The 12,324-nt window shown below is 37.6% G+C and overlaps 1 protein-coding gene across 5 annotated transcripts in view; it reads right to left on the bottom strand.

Annotated features, from left to right (window-relative positions):
- Nucleotides 1-1,978: 1,978 nt before the first annotated feature.
- The window catches only part of ENPP1 (ectonucleotide pyrophosphatase/phosphodiesterase 1), a 58,573-nt gene continuing 48,227 nt past the window's right edge, over nucleotides 1,979-12,324 (bottom strand). For all 5 annotated transcript variants that reach the window (XM_071549096.1, XM_071549093.1, XM_071549094.1 and 2 more), the window contains 7 exons: nucleotides 11,990-12,041; nucleotides 8,938-9,092; nucleotides 7,491-7,626; nucleotides 6,435-6,515; nucleotides 5,360-5,492; nucleotides 4,557-4,713; nucleotides 1,979-3,695 (listed from right to left, as the gene is read on the bottom strand). In XM_071549096.1, coding sequence (XP_071405197.1) covers nucleotides 3,528-3,695; nucleotides 4,557-4,713; nucleotides 5,360-5,492; nucleotides 6,435-6,515; nucleotides 7,491-7,626; nucleotides 8,938-9,092; nucleotides 11,990-12,041 — 882 coding nt within the window. In that variant the 3' untranslated portion in view covers nucleotides 1,979-3,527. The remainder of the gene's footprint in view (nucleotides 3,696-4,556; nucleotides 4,714-5,359; nucleotides 5,493-6,434; nucleotides 6,516-7,490; nucleotides 7,627-8,937; nucleotides 9,093-11,989; nucleotides 12,042-12,324) is intronic.

Genomic DNA, 12,324 nt, shown 5'->3' with positions numbered 1-12,324 from the left:
TGCTGGCAAACAAACAAAATTCTTTAGAAATTTCTGCTTTAGTAAGTTGTTGGGCTCATAGTGACTCTGTTCCTCTGCTCCTCAGAAGGGTAAAAACTGTTTACCACAGCACAGTAGTAACAGCACTGAAAATAGATCTTGCCATGAGTCCTGGACTGGTTTCCTGAACTCATTAGTGGTGTCACTGTGGGCACAGTGTTACAGCAGCTGCCCCACAACATGTAGTAGAAGTTCTTCATAGTGCTCTTACCCCTGAACATCCACTCTGAAGTGCTACAATAGGAAACTCATCCTAGCACATGTGCCTCCTCCACAACAGGCTTGAGCTTCGCAGAAGATTTTGGAAGAAGAGAGATCAGAAATATCATCTTTCCTCCTAGATGAACATCCCAATCACAGTCACAAATTTAGGCTTTCCTTTATATTCCTTTTTGTCTTCTGGTCCCCACGAACCTCATTTTCCTGGAAAATTGGGTGGTCTCCCATTCAACAGAGGGGTAGCTCCTCCCAGCTTGCCAAGTATGGTTTATAACCGTATGGTATTTAAAGGGATAATTTTGTATTTTGAATCTCCTCAGACTAAGAAAAGCCAGAAGCCCAGGCCACCCACTCACCAGATGACATAGGGCAGCCTCTGGCAGGTGCTGGTAGCAGATGCCTGTTATGTACTGGGCTGGACCCTGCGGTTTAGTGAATGCTGGCTGTGTCAAGAAGAGATTTACCAGAACAGGCCTGTCTGAAATATAGGCAACTAGATACTGCTTCATTTTCTTAAAATATAGTGGATGCTGAGGTAAATATCACAAGAAACCCATAACACATTAGTCAAACAAAGTTACTGATGGCAGCAACCAGTGATAAAAATCTGTATCACCTGAATATCTCTGAAGGCACAACTCCAGGTGCATTTTTTTTTTCAGCAGCAAAACCATCCCAAGGTGTTTTTTTCCCCACTGCTCATTCTTACCTCACCACCATCCCAGAGCCATCACCTTCTCAGGTACATTAAGGCTTGCTTGCCTGTACTTCATGACCCATTTAATTCCTTAAGTAACGGTCCACTCCTCTGTTTAACTGTATTCTGCCCCTCCACTGTCTTTTTCAACTGAAAGAAGCAGTTACATTGAAAAATACTGACAAGTCAAGTCACAACACTGTTACTATGACACCTTCCAGTTTCACCTACTGAGAAGACTTAGTGGAGCTCTGATACCACACATCAGCTGAAAAAGAAAACCAGAATATCCAGATGGACAAAGCTGTACATTTTTTTTTCAGAACTGAGATTGATGGTGGCTGTAGCATGCTCCTTGGGGCCCATCAGGCTTCAAAAATACAACGTAGTATCTGCCATCCTGGGGCATCACCAGCCTAGATACCAGGACAAGCACTAGCATTTATTCACATACTCTGACTACCATTACAAGTGTTTTTAAAAATCAAAGAAATTAAATAGCAAAACTATTTACACTACAATTATATCAGGGTAACTCTCTTCCTTATCAAGTTGACTTGTCAATTTCTGGCAGTCACATCCCAAATCTCTTTTAGCTACTACCCTCTCTTGATGATCATAGTAGCTTTCACAACTGCTCTTCATTCCAAAATCCTCCCTAGGTCAAACTAGCAGTCATCTGCTTGAAGCTTATCCTATTCTGTTTTTATCAGGGAGCTAGGCTAGCCCTGCCTTTTCTCTGAAACTGGTACTACTTCACTTTCTCAAGATGTCAATATCTCTTCTATTTGCATTCAGGAGACAGTACCAGTTCTAAAGAAAAAAAAAATCTTTAACAACCTTTCTTCCTACTTTCCCCTTCCAATAATGAATGTAACTAACATTCCACTTGAAGAAGTTATCTCCAAACCACAAAGCAAGAACTGAAGCACCCCCCTGCCCATGCCCCAAAAATGTGAACTAGTGCTCTATATCTGCATCAGTCAGTAGCATTTTGTGCAGAAAGGGTCATGAACAGCACACTACTTCTGATGGCTTTATTGGCCAGCGGCAAAGTTACAAAGCAGTTACACTGAATAATGCTGTCACATAATGTGAGGTTGCTACAACATATTTAGATTTCACACAGTGAAACAATTTTAGGAAAAAGAAAATCATGCTCATAACATAAGATCAAGAAAATACATGTTGCTAAAAGAAATATGGTCCCAGAATTTCAGCCTGCTCAAACTGAAGTTAATGGAACTCCTCTGACTTCAGCATGCTCTGAATCCAGTTTTCAACATGCCCTGACCAAGCTGGAAGAGAAAATGTCTCTTATCACAGGCTCTTAATTCTTCTGACATACTTGTGCGTGAAGTATTTTCTTCTTTTTAAGTGAGAAGAACATAATTGTGTAATTGACTATGCCAAATTTCATATATAACAGAGCCAATGTTGGGTCAATAGCTTTAGAGAGTGGGAGAATTACAAAGGTAATAACATGTACTGGAAAAGAAGGGAGTTCCTATACTCCTGAGTGCCTGTAGCAGCTGTTTGTGTGGCCTGAGTTTCCAAGAAAGCTTATTACACACTTCTTCAGAATTTGCATCTCTGACAGCATCTGCATTCAACAAGAGGATTTCAAAACCAGCTGACAAAATCATGTCCCAAACTGAGACACACATCTTAGCTTCAATTAAGTGAAATATTTTAATCAAATTTGAAGTAAGATAATTATTTCTAAGAGCTTAGAGATAACCATGAATTATTTTTGTTTTCATTTACAGGTGACTTGATGCATCCTAAACCGCTTGTTTAATGGGTGCATGTATAATATGCCAATTGTGCATCAAATTCTCCATCAGTCTGGGAACCACCAGAGAGCAGCAACACGCCAAGACTTCCCAGCCCAAGGAATTCCTGTAGCCAGGCACCTTTTCTGTGTTGGGGAAGTTTTAGTTACTGGTCTTACCAACCTAACCACATCTTTTTGCACCGTAACGCTGCATTCTTTTATCATAGAATCATAGAATCGATTGGGTTGGAAAAGACCTCCAAGATCATCGAGTCCAATCCTTGGTCCAACTCTAGTCCATTATGAGACCCAAAGCTCAGAATGTAATTCATGCTTCAAGGAAAATTGGAGTGAGAAGTGCTGTTGTTTAGATTTCAATGGTCACAAAGTATGTAGTTCTTTACCAGAACTGTATTTGCTAATTATTTGTATTTTTAAAAGAGAATATTGATTATAGCCCATACTTTATAAACTTCTCCCTCTCCAGTGTATATCAGAGATAACATTTATGTTCGTGTCTCAGACTATGATGACCAAATGCTGTTAGCATGATAATGGACAAGGTTCTGCCACAGTCAAGTGGGAATGACAGGCGCTGCCATCCTGTGTCACAAGCATAGTCCATCAGGAGTCCCTGAGATACAAATATGGCACCCACCCTCCTCCCTACAGGCATTTTGGTCAAGAGTTCTCAATAAATGTTCCAGCTTATTTAAAAAAAATACTTTTCATTAATTAAAAACAGTCTATTTACAAATCAGTTGTGAAATGGATAACAACATTCCATGGGAAAAATCAGATGGATTCAAAAGTTGGTAAATATGTTTTTAACTGTAGAATTTCAGATACTGGCTGTTTTCTGTCTTGATAAAAGCTGAGTCCAGTAAGTAATTCTACATCTCTGATCCGGGCTGTATGAAACTTCATTCTCTCTTCAACCCACATGGACTCAGACTTGCCATCCTATTGGGACAGAGAAGGAAGGGAAAAAAAAAAGAGGAGTTGTAAAAGTTTTTCCTGACATACATTTAAACTATTAACAAAAGAAATGGTGATGTTTTATAAAGACAGACAGCAGTAACTGTTGGCAAACATCTAACAACCAGAGTGTGCAGGATTATAAAAATTCAGAAGCTTGCCTGAATTTAGTATTTGCTGTAACTTACTCAGGTATACAAAGCTTGTAGCTGCACTAGTTGGTGATAATGGGGAATGGCAGGTAAAGTGCAGCATCTGTACACCATCTCTATGAAAAAAGTATTTCTGAGAGCTGTGCCTGACTTGAGCAGCGACTTCTGTAATTCTTTGCTGCAGGACAGGTCTATACGCTTTCCACACTTTTTTTGTAGTGTATATGGAGTGGAGCTATGTGCATTCCCATCACAACACCAAGGTACCTGAACTAGAAGCAACCAATACTCTTCAGAAACGTCTGTGTCTTCTTCTAAGAATGCATATCGCCTTAGCACTGATCTTTCATTATGGTTCACTCCTCCTAGAAGCTCTTCATCCTTCTCAGCTATTGACTGGATAGTTGCATTACAGAAGTCTGTGTATGTATCACATTGATGGCCTCTGTATACTCCGACTCTACTCCACTAGCTCTAAGTTTTGCTCATTGAACACGGAACTTCTATTTTCACATTTGATCATATATACAGACTTTAACATAATTCTGTTTACAAAAATATTGTCTTTTCTCTCAAGGTGATCATGATAGACTGTACCATTTTTACAGGATTTAACGAGTTAATCACTGATATCCAAGGAAAACAAACTCAAGCCTAACTTCAGATGTTCATGGGGACTGAAGATACTACTTACTGCACAACTTTCACTGTTGTCTTCTCTGTGAGGTACAATGAAAGACAAGGCATCTAGAGACCCTTCACACTCCAGAGGAGTTTCAGAAGTATTTTTACAGCTAGTCAGCACAATGAAAAAGTGGGTTGGAACTAGAACTGCTGAATTACCGGGGTATCTGAAATAAAAAAGATTTTTCTGTAAATCTACCAAATCATACTTGCACAAAGAACAAATGACAGCAATCAGTTGTATTCTGGCATATCGGTTTTAGCAATTCACCTCTTTTGTCTGAAGAAAACTTAGTTTTGGAAGGCAAATTCCAGATTACTATTTTGCAAATCAGGTTTGGCTTGTAGGCTGATTTCTGTAACAAGTTTGATGAGGTATAACAACAAATTCATTTATCATAAAAATGTGTAAAAGTCCAGAGAGATGAAGAGTTCAGCCCAAGCCTATCTGTCTGCTAGCTTGAACCAATTTTGCTAACTAGTGTAAGTCACAACTTGTAGTGGAACACTGCCAGCTCAGGAAGTGTCAACCATGCCACCATGTATAAGCCCTTGCCATGTCCTCTCCTAGAGGCAATGTAAGTTTTCAGGCTAGTGGACATTCTTCCACATGCAACAGCTTCTCTTACACTTCACCTTCAGGTTTTAGATGACACATATTCGAAGGTGCATTTTCTCTTTGCACTTGTTGCTTCTTCCTTAACTTTGCTTTTTTATATCACTTAGGGTCATCATGTTCCTTCATAATAAGGATAACAACTACTTTTAGAACACTAATGGAACAAAGAAACATAGGATGTGAAAAATTCTTACCTTTTCAACTTTTCTGGGGTGTCATAGAGCCCATCAGAGTCATAATCAAACACAGGACCACTGACTACATTGACACCACTCCTGGCTGCAGCATATTCAGGTAGCAGGTATTGATGGAAGTAGTTCCATAAAACTGAAAGACAGTAATGGATGTTGGAAACAATCTCCAAGATAGAAGCTGCTAATACAACTCTGCAGAGTATTCAGTGCAGTATAAACAGACATATAAGCTAGGAAAAGAATATATTCTACAGGTGTTTACTGTTTTTAAAGGTTGCCCCTAACTGGGCAGCAGCATGTACTGCAGTATCTTCTGGCATTGTGGTTTCACAGTCATCCTATCCACAAACCTGACTGAGGCATAGTGATGCTGCTCTCTTGTGGCCCTGGGTTTCTTTCCTTGGAAACCAAATCATGGATAGGCTAGAGGAGAAAAGGCCTGAGAAGACCATGCTTCCCTATGTCTTGCCTCACTATCAAGTTGGCCAGGCTAGCTTGTACACCCATACCTATGAGCTGGTAAGTATCCAACCCATATAATATTGTTAATTACAATTAAGAGTGGAACAATATTCCATTACAAAATAGGACATCTCTTTTAATCAGAAGTGCCTTCTTTTTCACCAGGAATATGCTTAATCTCTCTCAGCCAACCATCTCATGTTCCCTCTCTCTCAGGAAAGTTCAGGTCTTTAACTTTTCTACTCCTGCTTCCTTAGTGATTGAGAGCCTAAAATGCAAATTAATATAACTCACAATTGCATATGGTATCTGGATTCTCAGAAGAAATTTGATATAGGTGCATAGGAAAATGCAAAAAAATGCCAGAGAGTAAATTAAGACACTTATACTATGCTCCCATGTAATGAGCTAGTTGATTAGGACTCATTAGCTCATAACAGTGAGCCTTTTTCATAAGAATGATAATCCGACTTCAAGGAACTTTTCACAGTCACAGGAAGCCTTATTTTAACAGGAGCAGCTTAACCAGGGATCACTTGCATAGTTTGGAAGCAAACAAAAAAATTAGCAGTCTAACATTCAACTGTGCACATAAAATATGCATACAAAGTACCTTTAAATGCAGGATACATTGGCACAATGTTGCTAGTAAGCAAGGCATCGTAGTGAGGTCTTTTTGCATCTGTCATAAAATCTGAAACAAAAAACCAATTAATTACTTGAATTTGTGACTTCATACTTGCATTTTCATGATTTGAATGATGAGTGTAATAACATTAAGATGGAACTAACTCAACTTTCCAAACCTGACGTGGGTCTAAGTGCTAACTTCATTACATGCTAGATTCCATCTAAAATAAATAATCTTAGTACCAGATGCAATTGCATTTCTCAGATATACAGATGGCAAATTTTTGTGGAGGTTTAAACATATCAGAACAGCCTTCTGAATTGCAGGGAAGGGAATAAAACTCATGACTGTCAGATCAACTTGCCCTGATTGCAGAATCTATGCCTAAAGATAGGAGTTCTATTGGAACTTTGCAAATTACACTTGATGTGGCTGTTAAAATAATCTACTACTTGGTGCTCTATACCATAAAGTCAAGATAAAATGCTTTCAAATCAGGTCAGTGACAGTTCACAAAAAAATTCATTCACTTATAAAGAGCTAAGTATTTTGTAATATATTTGAGAATCAGTGTTCTTCAGACCAGTGCTGAATTTCTACACTAAAGACCACCTATGGCACACAGCAGCATTTTCAAATATAAAATAAATTTATTAAGGCAGTTTTTTACCTAGCGAAACATCCCTAAATTGTACTTTGGGTAGTTCTAACTAACACTTGCCATACAAAGTGAATTTGCAATTTACCAGCTTGCTAGACTTGACTCGATGTTTACCTATTCCTCCCAGTTTCTTTTATGAGATGTCAGTTTAGAAACCTGGGAAGTTTCAAAATTTCTGGGAAGCACTATGTGACCTTGGACAATGCTTAAGTGCCTAAAGTGTTTTTCTCTCTCATATGCTGAAGTGAACTAGAGCAATTCAGCAACTACTGCTTCATACTCTGATTAGTTATCAAAAACATCTACAAAAGATTACATCAGCTACATTAAAAATTATTTCAATGAGGTATGCTATACAATGAAGGCAATGTACTTACTTGGAGGAGTAAGAAATCCATAAGTTAGGAGAGGATGATTGTTGTAAAACAAACATGTCTGGTTATGGTTCTGTGAAATACGAACATCTTTGTGTAAACAGCTGGAGGTATCTTCTGTAGCAGAAACCCATTTGTCCTATTGAACAAGAAGAAAGTATCATTGTTGAAATCTAACTTACAATAATTCTCTTAGTATGAGGGACTCCAGAACTCCAAATATTTAGCTGCCTTTAATGGTGTGAAGGGACTTAAGAAAGATGTAAGAATTTTTCCTCTTCTGTCAGTGGAAAACAAGCCTTCTCATCCACTTCATATATCTTGGAAATAAAGTGAACAGAAACGCAGCATTTTAGTCAAATTGAGAATAACGTCTTCCAAAAGAGAATCTAGAGCTGTCCATTAAAGATAACCTGATCTACTGTAAATGTATTTGTTGGTTCAGGCTAGAAATCAGAGACACAGATGTGTGGCCCGCTTGTTACAATAACTGTTTGCTTCATGACACTAACCTCGAAATACTTAGAATCAAGCAAACCTTGCCAGAGTTTAGCTAAATTTAATTATAGCAGTCATTATTTAAAATCTATGATTACCAGATAATCAAATAAAAAAGCATCCTCTACTATCCTAATTCTTTTTAAGCATGATATAGCTTCTAAATTTTGTCTGAATGGGAAAGGCCAACTTGAAAAAAAGCTTTCATTCACCAGATCAGTGCTCCGCCTGAACAGGTGTATCTTAGCATAGGTTTCAGGACAGCAAAAACCTGATTTAATTCTACCAACCTCTTTTTTGATTCTGCAGTCAGGATTTTATTCTGAGAGAAGAATCATATCAGGGCATGGATGGTTTATGATGGACCAGAGATTACTTTTTCAAAAGGATTCTGCCATTTTACAAACACTGCCTTAAGACCATGAAACCCATGTTGAGACCAGACTTCTGGGACAGCACTGACAGACCATTATAGCAGACCTATGGCGCCAAGTAGTAAACCAGTGTGGACTCATAGGGCTTCTGTATCAATGGCTATGGACTTACTTCCTGGTGGATCTGTTCACTCTGGAGGCAAAACTGTATCACTCTGAGAAATGGAAGAGTCAAAGCCAATCCTTATCAACATAGTAAAATGAAGAAAAACTCAGAAAATTCCTCTTTATATCTTATGTAGTTTGACTTAGTTCCCTGGAAGGCAGTATTACAGAATCATTGAGGTTGGAAAAGACCTCTAAGAGCACAGAGTCCTACCTTTGACCAATCACCACCTTGTCAACCAGACCATGGCACTAACTGCCACATCCAGTCATTTCCTGAACACCTCCAGGGATAGTAACTTCACCACCATGATGACTCATAGCACACACAGATCTAAGGAGCATTCAGGAATAACTGACATGCAAGCTTTTTACTTTTCAAGGTTGCTTCTAACTTTTTTTCATATACTTACATCTTTGCTAACAGTGTATGCACTCCACAGAGACATCCTGTAGTCTTTGCTGTATCCGCTCACATAGCGGGAATGGTAAAGTAGGCAGTAGTTATGTCTCTTCTGTAGAACCCTGGGTCGTCCATAGGGTAAAGTAAGTTTCTCTGTCTTCATAACTGTAACAGAAATAGTACTTATTACTTTTCAGCTGATACTAGTTGTTAAGTATCTTTCTCTTTTACACACCTAGGGTTGTCTAATTTTAAACTGCCAAACAGAGATGTTACTGTAATGGGACAAAAGGATTTCATTCTTGTATCAAAGGCATAGTTTCTATGCCAAGGGAATAAATTAGTGATAAAGCCAATATAGAGCCATCATTTAAATTTATACTGCACAAATAAAGCTTATATTTAAATCAAAACATTTAAAACAGGAGATAAAGTTGCAAAGTTACAGTCTTTTTTGACTTTGTATTTCAACTGAAATATATAATGTGGGATCTGCTTCTGTGTGACATTTAGATGAGAGATAAACCAATTCTGGTGATTTGAAATGACCATTATAGTAGAAACCTAAATGTCACTTTTACATCTGACTTTATAAGGACTAAGAAATACAGCGGTCTAAACAAACAATACAGTGAAGCACTGGTTGGATTTTCCAATGTACAAGGACCCCATCACAAACCCTTCCCTTCCCATCTCTCTCTCATGGGCCACATGTCTTTATAAAGTTTGTATACAGAGAAAGATATCTCCAAGTGTTTCATGTATGATGCTACATAGGAGTTTTCACAGACCCTTGCCTAAGGCATTGCCTAAGCTTAATGGCCAACTACTGCTTCCAGTGGAAAAATGTAACCCTTCTTTTAAAACTGTCACAAAGAAGCTATGCAGGAAGTGGGTAAGAGGGGAAGTCATTAGACAGAAAAGTAAAGCTGAACTAGCAACAGAATTACTTTAATGCCAGTATCATTTATCTTAATGAAAAAAACAAAGAAGTAACAAAACAGTCATAAGAAACACATGCTCTTACAAACATCTGCTGCAGTCAAATGTCTTCAGAAAGTTTCAGTTTTCAACCCCTAAGATAAACTTCAACAAAACACTGAATATTTAATTTTTTGCCAACTGGAAACAAAGGGAACTTTCCTCTTCTCTGATGTAAAATAAAAACTGAGGAAAACTAGCACATCATGGAAATATTTTAAAATAACAAAAATACTACTTTGCCTTTGAAAATGCAAGAATTTTCAATCCTTATGTGGCCAGAATTATAAAGGTGTCAAAGTATATCTTCTATTAAATAGGTCCTTACAAGCCACAAATTATTCTACAATTTCAAGGCAACAATTTTAAATAGGGAAAGAAATTGAGCAATGAGTGTGCAGGGTATTTTCCACAGTAATCCCACAGCACAAAAAAAGATGTCAAGATTATGCCAGTTATCTCTTCACCAATAAGGAAAAAATAATTCATATTTTTTCATGAAACTAAAAATGCCAATAAAGTTTCTTGTTCTTACAGGCTGTCAAGTTACAACAATTAATGAGAAAATATGCAAACTGAGGTAACTAATAAACTCTAAATAACCTTAAGGAGCTTCTAGGCTGGTTACTAGAATTCTCTCTTCCATGATAATGTTTTTTTAATATCTAATTAGTGCTTCATTAATAGAAGTCATAATGAAATTACTGCTAATAAGACCAGTGCTTAACTAGGTATCACTAATAATTCAAGCAAAAATCCTACTGTTTCAAAAATGTAGTTTTAGAGCCTTAAGTTCCTATTTCTACAAAAAAGAACTGAAATAGGTTATTTTGCCTGGCCTTGTGAAATTTCTTCAAAGCCAGTTTAAGCAAGGCACTCAAACATCCACTGATACATCAGCAGAGTCTGTTTCAGCAAAACCCCTTGCATGCTTAGGGGAAAGTTGGATAACTACATTTTATTCTGTTGTGCTCATGAGTGTTACAATACTGAAAGACTTACTTTAGAAGGGTTCTGAGACACATTTTAAAATTATGCCCTGTCTTTAGTGGAAAAGATTCAAAAAAGCTTTATCCACTCTTTGTTGCAGGAAAAACTACACAAATCAACAGATGACTTAAATTAGCTCGAGATAAGAAGTAAGTATTGGATTCTGCCTGCAACTGGCATTTATGTCCAGTTCTTAATAGTGAGCTACAGTGGAGTGCTGCCAAACATAGTTAATTTGCAAAAAAACCCCAAGGTTTCATGCACATACACACCCAATTTCTGACAGCCAAATCTTTTTTATACCACCTTTTATGGATTAGCACCAAAGGCTGCATTCCATTTTTCAGAAACAAACAGTTTTCATTATTTACTTACTGTTTTACCTCCTTCATGCTCAAAATAGCGTATTGTCTTTTATGAGTCATGAGCAAGTCTACAGCCTTGCAAAATGCAGCTTACACATGGCATGTATATATCCAAAGAATGGAAATAAAGCATGAGTAAAAGAAACAACAACTTAAGGCCACATAACTCAACCATTGAAAACACTCCTAATGTCTCATTAAAAGTACGCTGCCACTATGATGTCAGTATTTGCATTGATTTCTTATCGGATACTTCCCCTTACACCATTTTAGCTTCCCATTCTGGAATGCTCCTTACTTCAGTGCTAGAAAAGTCAAAAGTATCAGATTATACATATGCCATAAAGACACATGCATAAGGATACACATTTATTTGAGAACAAATTGTTCAGTAGAACTGTATTCAAAAACATTGGAACCATAGAATGTTTGGGTTGGAAGCAACCATTAAGATCATCTAGTTCTAACCCCACTGTCAAGGGCAGGGACACCTTCCACTAGACCAGGTTGTTCAAAGGCCCATCCAGCGTGGCCTTGAACACTTCCAGGATGAGGCATCCACAACTTCTCCTGTCAAGACTATAGTTCCAATGAGTATTTCAAAGAATTTTTACATCATTTACTTGAGAGTTGCTCAGAAATTTAAAAAAAAATATAAGATGTTTCATGCATATTAATTTTTCTTGTTAATTTTTTTTATTTTATATTATTATCTGAAGTCCTTACCTTCTGTTTCAGTGAGATTTAAACGTTGACTAAAATCCCTTATTGGTAAGCCCTATAATTATAAAGCAAAAAGAGTGAGGTTCTACAAAGCATATTATGAGTTGGTACTACACTTAAAGTACTGCATGCAACTTCTGTCTTGCAAGTTATACATATACAGAACCCACTGACATGTACTGGAGAGGAGCTACAGGGAATTTGCAGAAACTAATTGGTTTTGCCACAAACAAATCTACAGACTTGAAAACCACAGCCCAAACAAGAACAGAAATTTAAACAAATCAAGTAAAGCAAGCACAAACTGATGCTTTCCCCATCAAGCTTCTGTGGCATTT

The sequence above is a fragment of the Pithys albifrons genome, chromosome 2, assembly GCF_047495875.1.
Source record: "Pithys albifrons albifrons isolate INPA30051 chromosome 2, PitAlb_v1, whole genome shotgun sequence".
Classification (NCBI taxonomy): domain Eukaryota; kingdom Metazoa; phylum Chordata; class Aves; order Passeriformes; family Thamnophilidae; genus Pithys; species Pithys albifrons.
The sequence above is the reverse complement of the archived record's forward strand: the minus strand, read 5'-3'. Positions and strand labels throughout refer to the sequence as shown.